The sequence below is a fragment of the Octopus sinensis genome, linkage group LG15 (assembly GCF_006345805.1).
Source record: "Octopus sinensis linkage group LG15, ASM634580v1, whole genome shotgun sequence".
Taxonomy (NCBI): Eukaryota; Metazoa; Mollusca; class Cephalopoda; order Octopoda; family Octopodidae; genus Octopus; species Octopus sinensis.
The window spans coordinates 42,072,819-42,099,461 of record NC_043011.1 but is presented as its reverse complement, the minus strand read 5'-3'; the positions used below and the strand labels follow the sequence as shown (position 1 = coordinate 42,099,461).

Sequence of the window (26,643 nt, the reverse complement as noted above, 5' to 3'; positions counted from 1 at the left end):
CAAGGATATAATATGATGGATCATATTTTGTAAGAAATAATAGCTGCATAGGTAAAAAAGCTTGCTTTGCAATGATCTGGTTCCTGGTTCAGTCTCACTGCCTGACACTTTGGGGAAGTGTCTTCTACTGTAACACCAAGCAGACCAAAGGATTGTAAGTGGATTTCGTTGAGAGAAACTAAAAAAAGTCTATTGCGTGCGTGTGTGTGTGTATGTGTGTGTGTGTGTGAGTGTGTTGTCCTTGACTTGATGCTGTGGCGTTCATTTCTAATATTCTGTGACAAATATGTCTAACCATGGGAAAATATTTCCTTACTTGGAAAGGACTGTAAGTGGATTTCGTTGACAGAAACTAAAGAAGTCTATCGTGTGTGTGTCTGTGTGTGTGTGTGAGTGTGTGTGTGTGGTGTGTGAGTGAGTGTGTGTGTGTGTCCTTGACTTGATGCTGTGTCGTTGATTTCTAATATTCTGTGACAAATGTGTCTAACCATGGGAAAATATTACCTTACTTGGAAACAGATGAGGGTTGGGTGATAGGCAGGAGATTTTGCTTTAAAATATTTGCCCTGGAGGAACTGCCTGCCTGTGAGCAATGTCAGGATGGAAAAGTGGATGTGATGATGATGATGATGATGATGATGATGATGATGATGATGGTGGTGATGAATAGCATTAGAGAAAGAAGAGAAAATGTTAAGTAGAGTAAGAGAGGTTTCTTTAAGTAAGAAATTAATTATATAACACGAATAATCATTCATTAAAGTTGCTGAGAAAAGCGAGCAGATCAAGGTACTTAGCTATAAGTAAAAGTTATATTTTCATGTTCTACTGGCAATGAAAAACAGAGTCCAAATGACTAAGAGACAGGGCGAGGAAAGAGAAATACACATACTTTAAATTTGCTGCCTGTGGGAAGAATTTCTTGAGTACAAGTTCTTAGAACCATAAGCAATTCGATAAAGAAACCACGTAAAACGGTACATCACATGTAAGATATAGTCCCCTGACTCATGTCTTGGAGAGTAGGAATTCCAAGTGGGAGCCAGCCTAGATATTCACAGCCTTCCAACTCATGGCAGTTTTGATAGTAGATGCAAAACTATGATGAGATAAGGTGTGTGTGAGCCTGTGTGTGTATGTACATATGTATTGTATATAATTTTGTATGTGGATATATTTTACATTTATATTTATAAATTTTATGTGCATATCATCATCACCGTTTAACATCCATTTTCCATGCTAGCATGGGTTGGACAGTTTGACTGAGGTCTGGAGAGCCAGCGGCTGCACCAGGCTCCAATCTGATCTGGCAATGTCTCTACAGCTGGATGCCCTTCCTAACACCAACCTCCGGAGAGGCCGCGCGCGACTCGCTGCGTCGTTCGTGCTAAGGGCGAGGTGCGTTTGCCCATCTCCGTCGGTTAGCCGTGCCTGCGCTTTACGTGGAGCGACCGGCCCGGTCGAGAGGAGCGCGTGGATCCCAGCGACGGGGCCCTCGTCTGCGACCTGCGGATGCCGCGCGCCTGCCGGCCCGACGGGAATCGGGTCGCGACGACGGATCGGAGGGGAAGTGCGTCCGATGCCGGCGCCCCGGAAATCGAACGCCGACGAGGCGGCAGACGACCGCCCGCCACCGGCGCGTTCGTCAATGACAACGGCGCCTCGGCGGGAAGCAACGGACTGAGTCCCCTCGCGATCGTGGTGAGCGGTCCTACCCGTTTACCCCTGGGCGGTTTCTGAGAGTGTAGTGGGCGCTTACATGCCACCGGCACAGGAGCCAATCAGGCGGTCCTGGCATTGATCATGTTCAGATAATGCTTTTTACATGCCACCGGCATGGGAGTCAGTCGAGGGATACTAGCATTGGGTACATTCGGATGGTGCTTTTAATGTGCCACCAGCACGGGAGCAAGTCAGCAGGTACTGGCATCAGCCACATTCAGATGATGCTTTTTACGTGCCACCGGCATGTATATATTTGTATAGGTGCAGGCATGGATGTGTGGTAAGAAGCTTGCTTCCCAACCACATGGTTCAGGGTTCAGTCCACTGCATGGCAACTTGGGCAAGTGTCTTATACTATAGCCTCAGTCTGACCAAAACCTTGTCAGTAGATAGAAACTATAAAATCCCTGCTGTGTGTATGTGTGTGAGTGTGTGTGTCTTTGTTCACCACCATTGCTTGACAACCAGTGTTGGTGTGTTTATGTCCCCATAACTGGCAAAAGAGACTAATAGAATAAGTACCAGTCTTTTAAAAAAATAAGTCCTGGAGTCAATTTATTTAACTAAAAGAAAAATCTTCGAGGAAGTACTCCAGCATGGGAGCAGTCTAATGACCAGAACAAGCAAAACGTAAAAGATAAATTTTGTGCATGTGCAGCTGTTTGGTAAGCAGCTTGCTTCCCAACCTCATGGTTCTGGGTTCAGTCCCACTGCATGACACCTTGGGCTAGGGTCTTCTACTGTAGCCTCAGGCTGACCAAAGCCTTGTGAGTGGGTTTGGTAGATGGAAACTGAAAGAAGCCTGTTGTATATATGTACCTGTGTGTATGTGTCTTTGTGTCTGTGCTGCCCCCACTGCCTCCGCTTGACAACTGGTGTTGGTGTGTTCACATCCCTGTAACTTAGCAGATCAGCAAAAGCAATCGGTAGAATAAGTATCAGGCTTAAAAAAAAAGTACTGGAGTCTGGTGTAGCTCTGGTCAAACTGTCCAACCCATGCCAACAGGGACCACAGATGTAAATGATGATGATGATATGCATATCTATGCACACACATACACACATATCATCATCGCCGTCATTTAACGTCCCCTTTCCATGCTGGCATGGATTGAACTTTATATATATATATATATACACACACACAGAGTTAATCCCCCCAACCTACAAAAAACCGAAGAAAACACACAAGGAAAAAAACAATAATGCAAGGACATGGTACATGCAAAGTATTAGCAGATGCTCAGGGAAGGAAAGAAAGGTAGTTTTATATTTCTAGCAAAGCTTTTCTTCAGAAAGAGGAGATGGAGGAAAGACCAAGAGAAAAGGAAGACGGTGGAAAAAAATCGCTAACAATCCACATGTAGCTACATTTTGAAATTATACTTATATACACACACATATATAAAATATATACACACATACCCACATACATGTGTGTGTGTAAGTGTGTGTGTGAGTGTGCGTTAGAGATAAGGAAGAGAGAGGGGGAAGGACAAAGAGATTTCCTGGAAACCTGTAGATTTAGCTGAGAAATTCTTAACCAAGCCTAAAAAAGAACAAGACAAACACAACAAGGATATAATATGATGGATCATATTTTGTAAGAAATAATGGCTGCATAGGTAAAAAAGCTTGCTTTGCAATGATCTGGTTCCAGGTTCAATCTCACTGATACATCAACTAAAAATTCTTCAGTGTGGTGCCCCAGCATGGCTGCAGTTTAAGGAATGAAACAAGTAAAAGACAAAAGATACACACACACACACAAACAAGCATATGAAAATGTAAAAATGTAGAAGATCAGAAAGAATACATTGTAGTATTTAGTCATGTCTATGTTTTGAGTTCAAAACCTGCAACGGTAAACTTCACTGCTTATTTAACTGTCACCAATAAAATTAAAACACCAGTCAAGTAATAATCAAGGTTCATAGGGTTTGATTTGAAGGAGATTTGACTGCCAATTTTAGCAGGTTGAACAACTATTTTCCTGAAGCTGGGCTGTACATTACTTCAGAATGGGGCATAAGTAATAAGTGAACAAAACTTACATTAAAGTTTTAATTTAAACTTCTTTTATACATACATATATATATATGTGTTTTTGTATGTATGTGTATGTGTATATATATATATATATATATGTATATACTGTTTTACTCTTTTACTTGTTTCAGTCATTTGACTGTGGCCATGCTGGAGCACCGCTTTTACTCAAACAAATCAACCCCAAGACTTATTCTTTGTAAGCCTAGTACTTATTCTATCAGTCTCTTTTGGCGAACCACTAAGTTAAGGGGACGAGAAACACACCAGCATCGGTTGTCAAGTGATGTTGCGGGACGAACACAGACACACAAACATATACACACACATACATATATACGACGGGCTTATTTCAGTTTCTGTCTACCAAATTCACTCACAAGGCTTTGGTTGGCCTGAGGCTATAGTAGAAGACACTTGCCCAAGGTGCCATGCAGTGGGACTGAACCTAGAACCATGTAGTTGGTAAGCAAGCTACTTACCACACAGCCACTCCTGCGCTATATATATATATATACACACTTTTTACATATTAACTGAAAAGGGTTGAGAAACACTAATGTCGAGTTCCCCATTTGTTCAACCAAAGAAATTGCAAAACTGAGGACGAACTAGGCACAGTTCTCTTCATTAGTAAGCTCTCAGCTGGAAGTGTTTATTCAACTTCCAAGTTTTGGTTAGTGAAGCCAATGATGGCTTAACTATCCAAAACTTCGAAGTCACAGTCAATGTTCAAGAATAATAAATTTATACTCTAAAAAAGTATAGAGTAACCCCTCAGATTAATGTAAAATTTTTTTTATTATAACTGAGCATAAAAAACAAATAAACAGACATTGTATATACTCCTATACACACACACACATTTGGTATAAATAAATCTAAGCAAGGTCATACACAGCTACTGGTGTGCATGTAAATATATATACACAAGTCTCTGTGTGTGTGGATAAATGACATGGTCAGATGCCTCAACAACTAAGCCAGTTCTGCTCACAATTGCCATTTCCAAGTTCCCAGCTGCTAATGGTAATCCATGGTATAGAAACACTGACAAGGCACTAAATACCTTCCACTATATGGTGTATGATTTATTTTCATTACAGTTTGAGCTTCATGTTTTGTTCATTTAGATGTAGACTATTTACAAGAGTGTGTGTGTGTGTGTACATGCAGATGTATACATTCATATGTTCACACATACGCACTGATATGAACCTACTTGTCAGTACCTTTAACATGTGTTTAGATTCTTGGAGGATTATTTTTCTTTTTCCTTAAGAGTTTGGTGATTTATAGAATTTGTCCCCTTTCCACTGAAAGGAAATTCTATCCTTTCCAGAAGTTTTCCCCAAAACTTGGTCAATGTAGTCATGCAGTTTCTCATTTAATCCCATTTCCTCTTTAGAATCTTATTACAAACTTTTGTTACTAATCATTATTATTATATTATTATTATTATTATTATTATTATTATCATCATCATCATTATTATTTTGCCAGAACTGTTAGAATGTTGGACAAAATACCTTGTGGTATTTAGTTACAGCTTTTACATTCTGAGTTCAAATCTCATAAAACACAACTTTGCTTACCCCATCCCCTTTTGAGGAGTTGATAAAAAAATTTACCAGTCAAGTGAGTGTGGTGGGTAGTTGTATATTTTGTACCAATGGGAGAAATCTTTATTATTATTATCATTATTATTATTATTATTATTATTATTATTATGCTTAGTGGCATTTCGTCCATCCTTATGTTCTGAGTTCAAATTCCACTGAAGTTGACTTTGCCTTTCATCCTTCTGGGGATCGATAAAAAGAGTACCAGTTGAACACTGGAGTTGGTGTAATTGACTTGCCCTTCCACCAAAATTTCAAAATTGTATTTGTACAAGTTGACGCCAAGTCTCACCCAGAGACCTCAAGAGACAACAACTTATAAGTTCAAGTTGGTGTTATGACTAGGTGCATATATATGGCTTGGCACAAAGTATTGTTGTATTATTATTTCTAGCAGGAGCACCTGGCGTTGCTCAGGTATTACATACTCAGCAATGGTCTTAATAGGTTCTACCATATTTTTCGTTGTACATCTCCTTGAATTCTTTTTTTTTTTGCATTAAGTTGCAAACATTGGCATTGAGGAAGAAGTGATTTTTCCCAAGTGGCATTTATTAGTTGAACAATCAAACGCCGGAGGAGGTGCTCGAAGTTCGGATAATGGTGGTGGAGGGAAATGTTTACAAATGTTTACAGGCATTTTATCCTATTAGATTGATGTTGAAAGGATATTCTTTTCTCCTCCAGGCACAAGGCCCGAAATTTTGGGAGATGGAGCCAGTTAATTAGATCGACGCCAATATGCAACTGGTACTTAATTTATCTACCCCAAAAGGATGAAAGGCAAAGTTGACCTCGGCGGAATTTGAACTCAGAATGTAAAGACAGACAAAATACCTATTTCTTTACTACCCACAAGGGGCTAAACACAGAGGGGACGAACAAGGACAGACAAACGGATTAAGTCGAATATATCGACTCCAGTGCGTAACTGGTACTTATTTAATCGACCCCGAAAGGATTAAAGGCAAAGTCAACCTCGGTGGAATTTGAACTCAGAATGTAGCAGCAGACAAAATACCGCTAAGCATTTTGCTCGGCATGCTGATGTTTCTGCCAACTTGCTGCTTTTGGCGTTGAAAGGATATTGTCTAATTATGGAGGGATTGGTGTAAACAGCACGAACTAATTGCCATTAGTCATTTTCGCACATGAAGGAGTAAGTGAGAGTGGAAGGTTGACTTAGACCTAGCCTCTGCAAAAAGGTGAAGCTGTTGGAGGGGGAGGAGTGTCCGTGTTTTGCGGTTTTCTGTAGAACCCAGATGCACAGGGACAAAGAACAAATACTTTCCAGAAATGACACAACATAGACGTTCTTTTGCAATAAAAAGCAAAAAAATCAGGTGTTCTGTGAAACAGCTTTCTTGGGTGAAATTCTGAAAAAATGTGAAAAGATGATGTTTCACAGTATTTCGTAGATCTGTTGCAAGTTAACCCTTTTGTTACCAACCCGGCTGAAACCGGCTCTGGTTCTGAGTACAAATGTCTTGTTTTCATAAGTTTTGAACTAAAATTTTCCACCAATTTATGTTCCTAACACTAGCTTAATGATAACTAAGTTATTTTGATAAATTTTTTGTTATATTTAAAGTAATTGAAAGAAACACAGAGCATCTCAAAATAAATACAGTAACGAAAGGGTTAAATAAAGAATATTAACCAAAAATAGTTTTAAAACCATAGTTGAGTCAGCTGTACTGTTCATGTGAGATTTGGACAAATTTGGTCAAAAATGAGGGATTTAAGGGCAAAAAACCAGTTTTGATCTAGCAGATCTATGATCAAAGATATTCCAACTGTAACCAACCAGTCTTTCTCATTTTCATCATCATTATTTAACATCCATTGTCCACGCTAGCATAGGTTGGATGGTTTGACCAGGGCTGGCAAGCTGGGAGGCTGCACCAGACTCCAGTCTGATTTGGCATAGTTTTCTATGGTTGGGTGCCCTTCTTAATGCCAACCACTCCGAGAGTGTAATGGGTGCCATTTGTGTGACACTGGTATCTACTACGACTGCAATTTTACTTGGCTTGATGGGTCTTCTTCTCAAGTATGACATAATATTAAAGGTCTCAGTCATGGCTTCCATGAGACCCAACACCCAACACCCATCCATTTCACCTCTGTGAGACCCAATGCTTGAAAGGTGCCTTTTACATGCCTCCGGCACAGGTGCCAGTTATGTGCCACCAGCATCAGCCCCAACTATGATTTCACTTGGCTTGACAGGTCTTCTCAAGTACAGCATATCACCAAAGGTTTCAGTCACTAGTCATTGCTTCTGTGAGGCCCAAGTTTGAAGATCATGCTTCTTGTAAATAATATATCAAGAACTACATAACCCAATGTCCTTTCTTCTCATTCAAGGCACTAAAAGATGATGGGAAGATTTGGTCATTAATTCTAGCAAGCTGAGCCACCACATAAAAGCTTCCTCTTTGATCCAAGTAACAGACAATCTATTCCAGATGAATATAAAGGAATTATTTGATATTTGTAAATGAATTTTATTCTAAAAACCCAAATTGAATAAGACAATAAATTCAAAAACTGATTGGTAACAAATTCAAAAACTGCTCAGATCATCACATGATCCAGTATGAATGATGTTACATCACTTCAAGTACAACAATATCAATTACTGTCATCATCATCATCATCATATCAATATCCATTTTCCATGCTTGCATGTGTCAGACAAAATTCATTGAAGTAGATTTTTCAACAGCCAGAAGCCCTCCCTGTCCCGAACCCTCACCTGTTTCCCAGTAGGGTAATATTTCACAATAGTCGGATATATATTTCATGGAAGACTGGAAAAGAACGACACTGCTTGTATGATGCTTACTTACAACTATCATTTGATGCCAAGCGTAGGAAACAACACACCCACACACACACACACAGTGGACTTCTTTTCACTTTCTGTCTACCAAATCCACTCCTAAGGCTGTCGAAGAAGACACTTGCCAAAGATGCCAGGCAGTGGGACTGAATCTCAAAACTATATCACTGGTAAACCAACTTCTGAATTTTGGCATTAACACACAGCAAAATTCTTCAAGACTTATTCGAAGGAAGGAAATTCTTTACAGTCTCTGCATGTGGTGTGATTACAATAAGGATTAGAACTATGACTTTTTGGTTGCCAATCACATGTTTAATCACCTGTCCCCCATTTAAATTGGGGTTAATTTCTGAATTTATTTACAAAACTAGGCTTTCCTTTCTCTCTCTCTCTCTCTCTCTCTCTCATATATACACTTCTCTATACTTCTACACCACTGGTTCCCGACCTGTGGTCCGCAGACCCCCGGTGGTCTGCAAAAGTAGTACTGGGGGTCAATGAACTAAATTCAAAATTTCCTATATATATATATATATATATATATATATATATCTACCTAAGGATAAGCATATTAAAAGGGGTCCGTGGGAAAACTCATTTAAACAAAAGGGGTCCTTGGTAGTGAAAAGGTTGGGAACCACTGTTCTACACAGGCATGCATTATTTTACACCTTTTTCCATTTTTTCATCTCTTTCTCCTCTTCTCCTTAATTTCATAAACACATTCAATTTCTCTAGCTCTGCCTCCAGCACATATATACATCTTTTCCTTTATATATCATTTACATATGTAACGTTTTTATACAAATACTTGGATAAACATCACAGTTCACACATGTGTCTGTGTATAAATATATACATACATATGTATATACATTTATACATACACACGTGTATTATAGCTAAGTAAGTACTTGTGTCCTACTACCCTCGACCACTTGTCCCCTCTCAGCCTGATATAAGTGGGCAGTGAAGTGACTAATTCTATGTGAAGTTTATCTGACCTAATCTAAAACTTATGACTTACTGAAGATTTTTCTAATTTATTAAGTAACAAATATGAGTCATTTTAAATATACATGTGTCTTGTGTGTGTGTGGGACTATTCTGCTTACACACAAATGCACATGTGGGCCCTATGACACATTTGCATTAACGTGTGTGTGTGTGTGCATGTGTGGTTGTATTCCACTACAATTCTGTGTTGTTTGACTATAAAGTTTCTCTTATGACTGTGTGTTCTGTGTGGGAGTGGAGAGATTCCTTTCCTATATCATCTTGAGAGAAAGAATTAACTTATATTTGATTACGTTTGACTAAACTCTCAAACAGTGACTCCACAATTAAGATTAACTATAAAATATAATTTAATACTTACAATTAATTACAATATGCATTTTCATATCACAATATGTAATTACATTATAAATAATCAGCAGTCAATTAATTTGTAAGTGGCCACGCTGCTTATCGGTGCATCCATATGTGTGTTTGGTTGAGACATGCTTTTCTCAACTAGGTGGCACCAGATTTGATCCTGCCATGCAGCAGGACCTTGGGAAAGTGCTTTCTATCAATTGACCAAACCCTTGTGAGAAAAAGATGGAAAACAGAAACTGCATGGAAGCCCTTTAATGGTGGAACTATTCCTGTCTTTGAATGGTGGTCTTAGATCCTTGCACATGTTAGTTAACATCCTCATTTGGCTTTCAAGTATGTTTAGCAGAGTCCAATCTGTTGCAAGCATTTAAGCCTGACCTCTTGTCTAATGCTTTTTTCCCTTTTCCCACTGGTCTGGGAGGCTAAAAGATGCTGCTTTGTACTGTATTTGAACTCAGAAGCACAAGGTCCACCATATACTGAACAATATATAGCCTATTTAGTTGAGTGACCTAACACTGGTACTTCATTTTATTGACCCTGAAGAGATGAAAGGCAAATGTGATCTGATGGTATTTAAGCTTAGAGGAAACAACAAAGTGCTAAATACCATCTGCTCCCATGAACTTCTGATCTACCACTCTAACCAACCGAACAACAAAAACAACAATAACAATCTTTTCTATTATTGCCACAAGGCTTGAAATTTATTGGATGGATGTGGCAAGTCAATTATATTGTCCCCAGTGTGTAACAGGTACTTAGCTTATCAACTGCAAAAGGATGAAAGGCAAAGTCAACTTTTATGGATTTGAACTCAGAACATGAAGACAAATAATAAAAATAACAATAATAGTAATTTCCTTTGGTCATTGGCCAACTGAATCTATTTTGTTGCTCTTGTACCATTTTTTGCTCTTGTACTTACTTTTAATAGTCCTGTGAGGGTAAAAAAAAAAGACAAACCAGAAGGATATGTAGGCAAACAGATAGATAAGTACATAGATAACATGGACATACAAGCAAGCATGCACGCACACACACACACACACACAAAAGGAGACAGAAACATATGACCATATACACACAAGCACACTATGCATACACACACACACACAAAGACACATCCATACATAACAGATACATGTACAGTCACACAAACACATACACATAGACACACTCAAACATGCATGCACAATGAGACAGAAGTATAAATACATACACACACGTGCATACAAACATGCACATACAAACACATGAATATGTAGAATACATATACATACAGGCATACACATATATATATATATATACATACATAGGCATACACACACAAGCATATATACACATGTGTATACACATGCATACTGATGCATGCACATGTGCACAAACAAACAAACAAACAAAAAGAACACAGCTCCAATAATGGACAGTCAACAACTATTGAAGAGGTTGCAAGAAGTAACGAAAATTTTAGGGAAAAAAAAAAAAGTAAATGAGTGGAATTTGAACCAGTGAATTCAATTAATAAAGGCATTTAACCCTTTCATTACTGTATTTATTTTGAGATGCTCTGTGTTTCTTTCAATTATTTTAAATATAACAAAGAATTTAGTAAAATAACTTAGTTATCATTCAGCTAGTGTTAGGAACGTAAATTGTGACTAAGGCTTGGTGGAATATTTTAATTCAAAACTTATGAAAACAAGACATTTTACCACAGAGCCAGAGCCGGTTTTGGCCGGGTTAGTAACAAAAGGGTTAAACAGAATGACTCTTCCCAGACACAACAAAACCTAGCAGGATTTGAACCCATTATGAAAGCGGGGAAAGAATCAAATACAGAGACACACAGAAGCTGTTTATGCTGTAACAGGGTGGAGTTTTGGGGGCTGGATGGGAGGGGGGGCAGTGATGGTGGTTGGGGAGGGGTTGTATTTATCAGTTCTGAAAAGATGAAGGGTAAAGATGGCCAGTAAGAATTTAAACATCAAGTATGATGGTGAGATGATGATGATGATAGTAATGATGATGACGACCAGTAAGTTAGGAAACTTTTCAACTTTTTACCCCCCTTCAATTTACAAAAATGAGAAAAGCAGTTTCCATTTTGTAGCATTGCCAAACTGAAGAGAATTCCAGGAATGAGGTCTTATTCTGAATTAGATTTATTATTACAGATTGGCTGAATTGTTAGAGCATCGGTCAAAATGCTTAGCAGCATTTTTTTCAGGCTCTTTGTGTTCTAAGATCAAATCTTACAGTGATCAACTCTGCCTTTCCTCCTTTCGGGGTTAATAAGATCAAGCACTGAAGTGTCATTGATTTACTCCCTGCCATCAAAATTTGAAGCAATTATTATTATTATTGTTGTTGTTGTTGTTGTTGTTGTTGTTATTGTTATATAAGATGGCAAACTGGCAGAATCGTTAGCATGCCAGGTGAAATGCTCAGTGGTATTTCGTTCATCCTTATGTTCTGAGTTCAAATTCCACCAAGGTCATCTTTGCCTTCCATCCTTTTGGGGTCAATAAATTAAGTACCAGCTGCGTACTGAAATCGATCTTATCAACTGATCTCCTCCCCCAAAATTTCGGGTTTTGTGCCTGGAGTAAAGATTATTGTTGTTGCTGTTGTTGATAAGGCAGTGAACTGGGAGAATTGTTAGCACGCCAGGCAAAACGCTTAACGGCATTTCGTCCATCTTCACATTCTGAGTTCAAATTCTGCTGAGGTCGACTTTGCCTTTCATCCTTCTGGGGTCAATAAGTTAAGTACCAGTTATGCACTGGGATCAATGTAATCAGCTTGGTCCCTCCCCAAAATTGCAAGACTAGTAAAAAGGCGTATTATCATTATTGTTGTTGCTGTTACATTTAATATTGTAGCAAAAATGGTGGAATGATACAAATGGTAGAGCACTGAACAAAGTATCTTACAGTATATATTTAGTCCAACAGTGAATCTAAGATTGCATTGTCTAATCTGTCCTTCTGGGTTGTGGTTTGAGGGGTTTTTCATTGCTATTTCTAACAGATTGAATGACCATATAAACGCTGCTTCAACATTGCTCCTGGACCAATGCCACTGTGCAGCACTTTAGCCAAGTATTTTCTTTTTTACCAAAGCCAAAGGTTTGCCAATACAGTGTGGGCATGAAATTTGACAGGCAGAGGTTCTACAGAAGAAGCCATTTTTGTGTGGTAGACCTAATCTGTTCCTTGACTGTGCCTTATAAAAAACAAAAACAAAAAAAAAACTCCACTCTGTTGCAAGTATTTAAAACAGACCTCCAGAGGTTTCTTTTTTTCCTCCCTGTACCCATCACCACAAGTCTCAGAAGACCCTCAAAAAAGGTACTAGGTGCTTCCTTTCCACTTCTGACTAAACCATAAAAAATGTATACTATGACTCCAGTACTCCCACTTTGGTAATATCATTGCAGAGAGAGAGGGAGGGAGGGGGAGAGAGAGAGGAGAGAGAGAGAGAGAGAAGGGGTACTTATGGGCATTAGTACTGTTCCACCCCACCCCACATCTTCTGAAATACGTAACTTGAACCTCATCAAAAAGAAACCCATATCAAATATGAAATTATATTCTTGTGGGGATATAATTAATAAAATTAGAAATGTAAGTCCCCTCACCACCACTACCACCACACTTTTTTTCATTTGTAAAACTATTTTAAATGTTTTCACAGAATAATAATAATAATAATAAATAAATAAATAAATAAATAAAAACTAAGGCTCTTTTTCTTTCTTTCTAAAGAAATAAAAACTACAAATATTCCATTCTTTTTTTGTATATATATGGTATGTATTTTAAATCCTTATTTCTTCCCTACTGTAAAGAATTCGTTATTTAGCAAGGCGTTGGCATGTTGAGAAATATATTGGCAAAGCTGCTAAAAAAAATTTTTTTTTTAAATCAAAGAAAATTTACAAAACAATACAAACATTGAAAGTAATAAATTGTTTTCGTGGATTGATTTATAACACGAATGAGGTTAGCTTTATTTTGTGCAAATTTAAAAAGAATTAAATTAAATATTTTTGATTTGATATCAGGTTTCAACTGCAACCCAACCCTCCTCTCCTACATTTTGTACAACTGATCTGGATGATGGTGGTGGTGGTGGAGTGGTAGAGTGGTAGTGGTGGTGGTGGAGTGGTAGAGTGGTAGTGGTGGTGGTGGAGTGGTAGTGGTGGAGCGGTAGTGGTGGTAGTGGAGCAGTAGTGGTAGTGGTGGTCGTGATCGTGGTAAATGCGCTACCCCATTATCAATTCTGATACAAGAGAACAGAATGTCTGTTGTTATTTGCTCCAGTTCTTTAGTATCTGAGTTCAAATCCTGCTGAGGTCAACTTGGCTCCCACATCACCTCCAACACCACCACCACCACCACATTATCCAATGTGTCCTTACATTATCTAATGTGTCCTGTAAGATGGTAAGGTCTGAAATTTCGTTGCCTTTCCCAACAGGTCAAACAACTATGTAGAGACTCCTTCACTGGTTCATAGTAATAATGAGGGTTACGATAATCCTTTCTACTGTAGGCACAAGGCCTGAAATTTGGGGGAAGTGGTTGGCGAGGAGGACAAGTCGATTATATCGACCCCAAAAGGATGAAAAGGCAAAGTCAACTTTGACAGAATTTGAACTCAGAGCATAGCGATGGGCGAAATACCGCTAAACATTTCGTCCAGCATGCTAACGATTCTGCCAGCTCACCATCTTCATGATGGTTACAATAATGGGGACTATGATGATGATTATGAGGTCAATGATGGTGGTGGTGATGCTGGTGTTGATGGTGGTGGTCATAGTAGTAGTGATGGTGATGATGGTGGTAGTGGTGGTGGTGATGGTGGTAGTACTGGTGATAATGAAGGCAGTGGTAGTGGTTTTGGTGGTGGTGGTGATGGTGGTGTTTGCAACCATTTACTAAATTAATAACATATTTGTACTTGGTGAAAACTTATGACTAAACTGGGGGTAGGGGTTAAATAATTAATTTATTCTCTTAATGACTAATAATGCATATTTCATTCAAATCTTTGTTATTTAGGGCAGTGAGTTATCAGAATCATTAGGGTATTGGGCAGAATACCTTGTTGTATTTGTTCCAGCACTTTACATTTCAAGTTCAAATCCCTCTAAAGTTAGCTTTACCTTTTATCTCTCTGGGAATCGGTAAAACAGGTACCAGTCATATTCTTTTATTCTTTCAAATGTTTCAGTCATTTGACTGCTGCCATGCTGGAGCACTACCTTTAGTCGAGCAAATCTACCCCAGGATTTATTCTTCATAAGCCTAGTACTTACTTTATCAGTTTCTTTTGGCGAACTGCTAAGTTACAGGGACGTAAACACACCAGCTATGTTGGGGGGACAAACACAACGGGCTTCTTTCAGTTTCAGTCTACCAAATCCACTCACCAGGCTTTGGTCGGCCCAAGGATATAGTAGAAGACACTTGCCCAAGGTGTCATGCAGTAGGACTGAACCCAGAACCATGTGGTTGGGAAGCAAGCTACTTACCACACAGCCACTGAGGTCAATATAATTTCTACCATTGTGTCTATGCAAGACTCTATTTATCATTATTATTATTGGCAATGACGAATGACCGAGTCCTTTGGCATCATGTCATCCTTGAGATGACTCATCAAGTCAAGTAAAATTGCTGTTGTGGCAAATACTGGTGTCATGCAAATGGTACCCGTGCTGGTGGCACATAAAAGCACCCATTACACTCTCGGAGTGGTTGGCATTAGGAAGGGCATCCAGCTATAGTAAACCATGCCAAATCAGACTGGAGTCTGGTGCAGCCTTCCAGCATGCCAGCCCTGGTCAAGCCATCCAACCCATGCCAGCATGGACAATGGACGTTAAATGATGATGATGCTGATAATGATTGTTATTTAAGGTGGTGAACTGGCAGAATTGTTAGCATGCAGGACAAAATGCTTTGCAGTATTTCGTCTGCAGCTACATCCTGAATACAAATTCTGCTGAGGTTGACCTTGCCTTTCATCCTTTTGGTGTCAATAAATTAAGTACCAGTTGAACACTGGGGTCGATGTAATCAACTGTTCCCATCCTCACAAAATCCAGGCCTTGTGCCTATAGTAGAAAGGATTATCAATATATTATTATTATCATTATCATTATCATTATTATTATTATTTTTATTATCATTATTATTATTATTATTATTATTATTATTATTAAGGTGCTAACTTTTTGTTTTTGTGTGTGCCTGTTGTGTGCGTGTGTCACACTTACTTCAAAGAAGTGGCAAAGTGAGAGAGAGGAAGACAGAGGAAGTAAAAGAGAAAGAGAGAGAGTGAAAGAGACAGTGAGTGGTGACGGCGTTCATTTTGTGTTTTTAAATGTTTATCACATTGCAAGAGAAGTAGATACATAGATACACATACACATTGTTAAATCAAAAGCGGGAGAGAAGAGGGACACAAAAGAAGGGAAAGATAAAGAGAGGAAGTGAGAGAGACAGCAGATACATAAATCCCCAAAAAAGTTCATACATAGATACAGAGACACAGCAAATATTGGCTGTCAGTTTCCCTTTTCATTACCACACAAGGATAAAATTAACTCGCAAATGGCTGAGTACTCCACAGACATGCATAACATTAATGTAGTTCTCAGGAAGATTCAGCCTCACACAGAATATGACAAGGTTGGCCCCTTTGAATTACAGCTACAACTCAAGACATATATATATATATATGAATGTATTTGTGTGTATGTATAGTTTAGGTTAGTTAAAACATGTTTGCAATAATAAGTGTCACATGGTGGAAATAAATGCAATTACCAAACTTTCATTCATAAATCCATTTATTATTTCATTCTTTTGTATTTCAATTTGTACATTTGTACCCAGAAATTTTCAACAACTGCACGCCAGAAAAAATGGAAAAACAACTAATTTTATCTCCTAAAAATTCTGACTGTCTTGCAATAAATTAAAAAGTTCCTAATATTATACCAGAGGCATTTAAAGCATACTTAAGCACAGATTCAGTGTCCTGCAATAATGAAGAGGAGGTTCAGAACTATCCATTTGAATTCATAAACTCACTCACTCCATCTGGTATGCCTCCTCATCGACTCAACTTAAAAGTAGGGGCTATTGTAATGCTGCTAAGAAATCTTTCAATCAGTCAAGGACTATGTAATGGAACTTGCATGAAAGTGCAAAGACTTCATGAACATTGTGTAGAGGCATCATTGGTAACAGGCTCCAACAGAGACTGTACAGTTCTAATTCCCAGAATTAAACTTAGCTCAAGTGATGCAAATATTCCATTCACACTAAACAGATTTCAGTTTCCACTTTGACTTGCATATTCAATGACAATTAATAAGGCTCAAGAGCAAACATTTGAAAAAGTTGGAATACATTTGCCTTAACCGGTATTTTCTCATGGCCAATTATATGTCGCATTTTCAAGAGCACAAGCTATGAACAATATCGAAGTAAGAATTACGACACTCAATTGGGATAACAGACAAGGCCAAAAACATGGTGTGACATACACACAAAATATAGTCACTCCATCATTACACCTTTAAGATCAGGGAACCAGTTAGAGGCTTGCTGGATCTCTCTCGGCATACCAGCAAACCACAAAATCGCACCAGCCAGCATCACCACTACCTCCAAGCCAGTCATATATATGTACGTATGTATGTATGTGTGTGTGTGTTTATGTCTATGTTTGTCTCACCACCCTATTGCTTGACAACCAATGCTGGTGTGCTTGCATCCCTGTTAATTTAGCTGTTCAGCAGAAGAGATTGTTAGAATAAGCACCAGGCTTACAGGGAATAAGTCCAGGGTTCAATTTCTTTGACTAAATGGTTGTGCTCCAGCATGGCCACCGTCAAATGAATGAAACAAGTAAAAGAATAAAAGAATACCAGAAAAACGTTCCATACCACAAAACCAAGTAGGTTCTTTGAATATGTACGATGTATTCTAAGGTTAAATAGTAATTCCGTTTATATTTGTGTAACAGATATTTTGGTTGGATTATATAGTCATTGGTGTTACATTACTTTCTATATTCTGTAACTGTCACAATATACTTTTCTAGGCCTGAAAGTTTTGTGGGGAGGGGATCAGTTGATTAGATTGACCCCAGTACACAACTGGTAGTTAATTTATCGACCCCAAAAGGACGAAAGGCAAAGTCAACCTCGGCAGAATTTGAACTCAGAACGTAAAGACAGACGGTCATAATATACAAACATTTCTCCTGGCACCAGTACACTGTTTACAGATGTTTACATTTTTTATGTTTTCCATAAATTTTTCACTGGTCCAGCTAGTTATTATTATTATTATTACCTACGCCTTAGTGAAGGTGGAGGTATTGTTTTCAGTCGTGTTTGCTTGTCTATGGACAACATATCTCAAGAACCGCTGGATGGATTCAGATGAAACTTTCAGAGAGGTTTGGTCTCGTGACTGGCATGAATTGATTAGATTTTGGGATTAATCTGGTACCAGACAAGGATTCTGGATTATTTGTTATGTTTACTTTACATGATTATGATCTTACTTTGACTTATTTCCCTTTAGGCTGTTTCCAAAGTTTTATTTTCGTTTCTCTATTATTAATTTTACTTGTGTCTCTATCTTTAACTGATGGATAAAGAAATCAAACTACCACATCTTTGCTTTTTGTAGGCTGTGATTTCCACAGAGTTCCCAATGGATCATTCTTGCCACATTGTCATGGTGTCTTTTGTGTTCACTTTGTGCCAATTTCAGGCATTTGCTAACAATGTGCCATACCATTCACCTCTATCTAACCCACATTCTGCATTTGTTGCTATTGGTAGTGTTGTCTATTCTGCACTTCCCATCAGCATCACCATCTCCATCATCATCATCATCATCATCAAGAACAGTGGACTGGCAGAATTGTTGAAGAGTCAGACAAAATACCTCACAACATTTAGTTATGGCTCACTACATTCCGAGTTCAATCTCACCAAGGTCAAACTTGCCTTTTGTTCCTTGGGGGTTGATAAAATATATTACCAGTCAACTACTGGGGTCAATAGTATTAGTTAACCTTGTCTCCAGAATTGCTGGCCTCGTGCTTAATTCAGAAACCATTATTATCATTTTCTTGTGTTTTTATGTTCTTAGTTCAAACCCTGCTATGGTCAACTGTGCCTTTTCATTTTTCCAGAGTCAAAGTACTTGAGTCAATGGCATTAACCTAACCCCGCCTCCTCTTCAAAATTGCTGGCCTTGAGCCTTAATTAGAAATTGTTATAATCTTTAAAATGTCAATTCGTTATAATGCCCACTTCTGTATACAGTATACTAATTAAAACCAGTAAAGACGTTCCTATCTCTGACCACCTACTACGTGCTCCCATACTGTCTTGTACTCTCCTATTTATAGTGATTGGGTTATTCCATTCATCACATGGGAGGGGTGTATCATTATTACTAATTCCCTACAACACCTCTTTTAAGTTTTTCTTAAGAAGTGTCATTTTATTTAGCAATATTTTTTTTTATTCACCCCACCTCCCTTTTTGAGTTTTTTTGTTTTTTGTATAATTTAATACTTTTTGCACTTGGCATCTATTTCCAGGAACTCTGTATGTTTCTTTTTTCCTCTCACTTGTACACTTAGGTTCAATCACCTGCATTGGTGTTGATACATGGAATGTATCGTACAACCATTCCATTGGTTCCTCCAACTTCTTTGGTTCACTTTCCACGGATCTCTTTTACAGTTGATTCCTGTGTCTCTTTTGTATGCCTTTTCTACTTTTTACCCAATACATAATTTTACCTATGCATTTGGTAATTACACCATCTTCCCAACTCTGCTTTCCATTCTTGCATGCCCTCATATACACCTTTTCACCAACTTTAAAGAATCTTGGTATGTCTTCTCTGGCACTTTTTCTTTTCTTGCTAGGTAGCAAAGACTGATTTTACTTTCCTTGTAAACATCAGCTCCACTGGTGATCTACCTGCTTCATCCGTGACTTCCTTATTCGATTTTCTAAGGGCTCTTATGAAGGCATCGACAAAGCATTCTGCCTGTCCATTAGATCTCAGATGGTATGGCACCATAGTTATATGAATTACCACAAATGTTTCACAAAATTTTTTAAAATTCACTAGACACAAATTGCGTTCTATTGTCAGATACTATCTTGTCTGGGATGCCAAATCTTGCAAACAGTTCATGTAAAACATTGATCACAGTTGAGGAGGTTTGTTTTTTACACTTGCAAATTACAGATCATTTTGAGAAACTATCAACGACCATTAGGTAATAAGAACCATTTAAAGGACCATCGAAATCGATGTATAGTCGCAACCATGGAACATCTACTTTTGAACACTGTTTACATTTTATCATGGGCAATTTTTCATTTCGTTTTGGCTTACATACAGGTGTTCCACTCTTGTTTTACTGCAATTTTCTGTCTCAGTCCCTCAGCCACATTCAAACTTTTGACTGAATCAACTATATTTCCACACAAATACTTATGGACGTATTTGAATAGTTCTGTCCACTCTCTGCCAAATAAATTACATGAATTTTCTAACACATAAATCTTTGCCTTTTTTGTTTGACCTCGAAATATTACACTACATACAAATTCACCGAAAAAATATAATCTTTTTTCCCCATAACACCATGTGCTACCTTTTTGGATTTAATTAACTTTGGCTTACTGATATATTTCCACAATTTTTCGTTTATAATGGTAATATCACTACTACCAGTGTCCAATTGTATTTTAACACTTGTATTTCTGATTTTCCCTTCATGAATTTCCTCATCATTATATTAACAATTTCTTTCGATGACGTACTATTTATTCTTTTTTCTTTGTTCTGATATTTTGTCATCTTTATTCTACAGTGCATCTTTATTTGTCCTATATTTCCACAACAAAAGCACTCTGCTTTCTTAAAAGGACAATTTTTCCGCAGGTGTATTCCTCCACATGCAAAACATGGGTTTATTTCCTGATTTTTGTCGTGTTTTTTAGAAAACACTTCATCTCTGTTCTGACTATTTCGCACTTGCTTTACTTGGAAACAATCTTTACATTCAGTGTCATGTCTTAATTTGACTATCCTTTCAAATTCTTCTGACATTTGCTGTAGGGTTACATCCTAGTTTTGTTCCAACTTTGCAAGAATTCTAGTTCTAACTTCTGCATTGTTTCCAGCAGTAAGTTCCTGTGTAAAAATCAGGCATTTGAACATATCAGGTGTTAAGTAATCCAGCTTAAACTTCTTGCATTCCCTGTTTACTCTACCAGCAAATGTGATGTCGTCTTTGTCATTGTTTTTCAGACACTTCCAATGTGTGTTGAACAATAAGCTTTTTTTCCCAGAAAATTTTACACAATATATCTATTGTGTCATCAAAGTTTATGTCCAATGGCTTTCTTTTGTAGAAAGGATTATCATTGTCATCATCATCATCAGTAGACTGATGAAATTATTTGCACGAACAGACCTAACACCTTGAAATTTATATTGTTAATATCTTGAATCAAAACAATATATTGAAAACATCTTTCTTTGATCTTATAAACCCGCTAATGTTTCCCATTTTTTTGCTTTGTTTTTATTGGAAACTTTTCTTGCCAGTTTTCATCACACAGTCCAACCTATGTTAGCATAGACAATGGACGTTTGATGATGATGATGACACACATACATTTTTGTACTTATCTGTTGTTTTCTTGAAATTCCAGGTTAATTGTAGGTGCACCAAAGTTTGAAGAAGACGGCAAGTGGTATGGAAAAATATTTTCCTGTTCAGTACGGCAGAACAATTCTTGCCAACCAATTGATGTTAAATGTAAGCAGCTTCATTTTATCTGATTTAAGATTTTTCACAGCAAGTAATTATATATAATTATACACACACACACACAACACACACACGTGTATGTATATATATACATACACATACACAATACAAAATTCAAGGGGGATTCCTAAAGTTTGTGATGCACATGTGTATGTTCCTACACTAAACATTTTGCCAAATGTTTCTCCATGAAACCTCAATTCTGTGGGACTTCTTCCTTGCCTACCTTTTTTTGACAGACACACAGACTTGCAAAAGTTCATATTTCCATGCTAGCTGTCAAGAGTTAGATGATTATGTATTATTGAAGCACTGTTATACAGCCACATGCCCTTTCTGCTATTAACCCTTAACTAATTTCAAGAATTTCATTCTATTCTTCTTTGAAATGTCAACCATTCATAGCGCAGCAATTTTTATGCAAAGTACAGAATTCTTTTATTCTTTTACTAGTTTCAGTCATTTGGCTGTGGCCATGCTGGAGTACCATCTTTAATCAAACAAATTAACCCCAGGACTTATTCTTTGTAAGCCTAGTTGTATTCTATCGGTCTCTTTTGTGAACTGCCAAGTTACAGGGACATAAGCACACCAACATTGGTTGTCAGGTGATAGTGGGGAGACAAATACAGACACACATACATATGCATATATATATATATATATATATATATATATATAGAGAGAGAGAGAGAGAGAGAGAGAGAGAGAGAGAGAATACGAAACGAAGCAATAATTAACAATGAGAAGTGGATCATTGGTGTTTTAAAGTCATTATTTATTAAGATGTGTGTGTGTGTGTATGTATATATATATATATATTATATATATATATATATTATATATATATATATATATAATATATATATATATATAGAGAGAGAGAGAGAGAGAGAGAGAGAGAGAGAGAGAGAGAGAGGAGAGAGAGAGAGGAGAGAGAGAGAGAGAATACGAAACGAAGCAATAATTAACAATGAGAAGTGGATCATTGGTGTTTTAAAGTCATTATTTATTAAGATGTGTGTGTGTGTGTATGTATATATATACGACGGGCTTCTTTCAGTTTCTGTCTACCAAATCCACTCAGAAAGCTTTGGTTGGCCCAAGGCTACAGTAGAAGACACTTACCTAAGGTACAATGCAGTGGGAGTGAGCCTGGAACCATGTGTTTGGGAGGCAAGCTTCTTACTATACAACTACTCCTGTGCCTATATAAACTTTTCACACAGACAAACATATGCATGCACACATACACAAACAAATACATACATTGAATCTTGTTTCAAGTAGTCAAGCTGAAATATGGAGTTACATGCTTTGCCCAGGTATACAAGTCAGTGGTATTAGCTGTAAGGTTTCAACTCTTTGCTGTGCTGCCAGGAGCTTGGAACATCACAACTACTTTTGAGTTTCTTCTATGGAAGAATTATGTATCACCACTTATATGCAAAATGTAGAATATTAACCTTTCATGCAGGCATAAACTGAATGAAGTAATCCCATGAGAGGGCTCTTTAGTCTTGATAGCAAGGTGACCTCTACTGTGCTGGTGCTACACAAAATGCATTCAGTACACTCTGCAATATGGTTAATGTTAGGAATGGTGCCCATCCACAGAAACCAGCCAAAACTGAGACACTGGAGCAAGATGTGATCCAATAACTAAGGGAATCATATCAAATTGTCCATCCACTGCAGGAATAGAAAACAGATGTAAAATGATGACTGACATACACACATGATGGGCTTCATACAGTTTCTATCTATTTGCTATAACCCACTGCTGCAGTAGAAATCACTTGTCCAAGGTACCATGTTGTGGGACTCAGTAAAAAATGAAACACCTGTTTGAAAAGCAGATTTAAACTACACAGCCATGCTTGCACTTAGGATTTTTCAAAGCATATTTATACAAACTTTATGTTAACTGAGCATAAGAGGCATCAGATGTTGTGTGCAAGAGAGATGAATACACTGGTATGGTCATGAGATGCATATGGACAAGAACAGAAGTGTAAAGGATGCAGTAGGGCATGTTGTGTAAAGGCGAGCATGAAGGCCAAGCAGTAAGTGTGGAATGTAAGGTTTCTATTTTTCTAGTGAAGGAAACGCTTAACATTTGACCGGCTGACTCCTATCTCTGTTGATAAATGGTGAGTTGACTCTTGCAGTATCCTGATGACGTCTTCAGCCTTGGCTTCAATTGTAGCCATTTTGGGATGACCAGATTTTTCTACAATGACTACTGGTCCTGTTGTTTCAAATTACTTGACAATTTAATGTATGTTTTTCATTGAAGTGGCTCAATATCAAATTCCTCAGCCAAAAAACACACCAGCAATGAGTGGTTTCCATTGCATTTGTTGTAATGTTGTACGGCTGCATTGATTTATTGAAAGTGAATTCATGGATCAACTTGATGTAAATAACTTTCAAAACTATCAACGCTAACCTGCAAAACAATGAAAAAGAGTATGAGGAACAAGGCGAGCTGGTAGAAACGTTAGCACGTCAGGCGGAATGCTTAGCAGTATTTCATCTATCTTGACATTCTGAGTTCAAATCCTGCCAAGGTCAACTTTGCCTTTCATCCTTTCAGGGACAATAAATTAAGTACCAGTTGCGTACTGGAGTCGATGTAATCGACTGGCCCCATCCCCCAAAATTTCGGGCCTTGTGCCTGGAGTAGGAAAAAAAAAAGAGTATTTTGAACAATTGCGTACCTGAATTTCCAGGACAGCCTATCGATATCAGCAGGGTGGCCATGTGTGTCTGTCCCCCTTTCCTGCAACTGGTTGATTGAAAGCACCGGATTGGCCATTCATATCCATTTCTCTGCTACATAAACTATTTTCCTGTTTGCATATTCTTGACTTCATTACATTTCATTACACTTTGTTTCAGCCTTCCAACTTGCTACTGCACTCATTAAAGCTTTCCCTCCTTCAATACAATTCTTCTCATTGCAAGAGGTCAGGTTGGGATATTAAAGAGTATTAACAACATGATACATGATCCAGATTTAGTAACTTTCAAAACCATCCATAATAACCTGCAAAACAACAACAAAGAAAGGCATCACTTCCCAGAAACTGGGTGCTGCTTTAGACTCATGCTGTATACTGGTGCAGGTGTGTCATGTGGTTAGGAAATTTGCTTCCAAACTACATGGCTCTGGGTTCAGTCTCACTGTGTGGTACCATGGGCAAGTGTCTTTTATAGTTCCAGGTCAACCAAAGCTTTGTAAATAGATTTGGTAGATAGAAACTAAAAGAAATGCAGTGTGCGTGTGTGTAAGAGAGTGTTGTGTGTGAGTGTGTGTGTTGTGTTGTGTGTGTGAGTGTTGTGAGTTTGTAAATGTTTGTGTCTCCTTGTCTTAACGTCACATGATAGTTGTAAATGAACGTCACTGTCATACAAGCAGTGTCATTCATATCCAATATTCTGCAAAAACATGTCTGGCCAAAGAAAATCTGCCTTGACAAATTCTGTCTGACCCATGCAAACATGGAAAAGTGGATGTTAAAATGATCACACACACACACACACACGTCACTATCTTTCAATCATTAGCTATTTGTGGCGTTTGCATAACTATCAACCTGTCCATTACTCTTGTTTCTCACAATCTTTCTAGTTACCATTCTCTGATTAACCACCTCACTTGTTTTCCCTCTTTATCTCTATCTAATCCCCTTTTTAAAAGTCACCTGCTAACACACTGTCTTTTTCTCACTTTTCATTCTTGACTCTCCCTCTCCTTCCTCTTCTCTATCACTTCCTGTTTTTCATTCACTCACTACTTACACATTACTGTAACCTGAAACAGACTCTTTTATTAGCTATTTTCAGTTTGTCTGCCTCTCCATAACTGCACTCCCCACAAATACATCAATGTCAATACTAAACATCTGACCTCTACTGATATTTATGTCACCATTTATTTCCACTCTAAAGCATCTTTCTTTCTGAATGAATTTCTTTTAAACTAATGACACATGTTGACAAATGCAATATGAACTTAATTACACTCATAAACTTCAATTAAATGTTCAAAATCAACCATGATCAAATAAAAGTGCTTGAGGGAAAACTGTTATATGGTTGGAAGCCTTTCCTGGCCCCTGGGGAAATAGATTTTTAATTGACAATGTATGCGCTGTGAATTAAGTTTGTGCTGTGATATTTGTATAAGATCCTTCTCTCTGCAGAATCTTACTTTAGTAATATGTCTGACTAACTAATGGGACGCATTCTAGCCTCTGCTTCACAGGCATGATGTCTCTCCCTCTGTCTTTTCTATGACTGCTACATTGGTCTCTATTCCTTGGAGCTTGATGATCTTGTACCTTTAATACACAGGCACCCTTGACCCAATGGCCTTTCCTCCTCTTCTCATTCTTGGTACATCCTAACCCCTCAGGATCATACACACAAATTCACTATGCCCAGTTCTTTCACTCCACTACATCAGCACCCTCTAGAATCTTGTCCTTGTTACCTCCAGGTGGAGGTAGTGTTTTCAGTTGTGTTTGTTTGTTTGTCCGTGGACAAAATATCTCAAGAACTGCTGGATGGATTTGGATGAAACTTTCAGGGATGTTTAGCCTCATGACTGACATGAATCATTTAGATTTTGGGATTGATCTGGTACCAGACAAAGATTCTGGATTATTATTCCTGTTTTTTTAATTAATTTTTGAGAGCAGTCAGGCTAATTTTTAGTACTCTCATTTGTGAGAGCAGTCAAGTTTATTTCAGATATTCTCATTTTAAAAATCAACTCTGGCTAATCATTGAGAGGACATTGGTATTGCCTTGGCAGAGGTTTGCTCTTGTCCAAGTTTTATTTGCAATATTTTCAATAAAACATAACAGCATTAAAATCATTGGTCTCCAAGAGCTGCAAACTCATGGACACTGTCCTTTCCTCTACACACAACATATAAAACCAAAAATCAAAATTTATATACCCCTATCTACATTTTCTTTTACTATTGCATATTTCAATGGAAATCTGGTAACAAAAGGGTTAATTCCAAAGGTGTCCATGGACTTGGTTGTTGGGAATTGGAATCTGGTATTTAGGGACTGTTCTTTATT

At 37.9% G+C, this 26,643-nt stretch overlaps 1 protein-coding gene and 1 long non-coding RNA gene across 3 annotated transcripts in view; one reads left to right on the top strand and one right to left on the bottom strand.

The window, feature by feature from the left end:
- Positions 1 to 26,643, top strand: part of LOC115219639 (integrin alpha-4) — a 185,855-nt gene that overhangs the window by 66,566 nt on the left and 92,646 nt on the right. For both annotated transcript variants that reach the window (XM_036509667.1, XM_029789797.2), the window contains exon 2: positions 21,422 to 21,528. In XM_036509667.1, coding sequence (XP_036365560.1) covers positions 21,422 to 21,528 — 107 coding nt within the window. The remainder of the gene's footprint in view (positions 1 to 21,421; positions 21,529 to 26,643) is intronic.
- On the bottom strand, positions 1,665 to 25,300 carry LOC118766311. Its single transcript, XR_005002234.1, has 4 exons — positions 25,291 to 25,300; positions 19,063 to 19,076; positions 7,278 to 7,282; positions 1,665 to 1,739 (listed from the first exon to the last, which is right to left on the bottom strand). It is a non-coding gene; the product is annotated as an uncharacterized LOC118766311 (long non-coding RNA).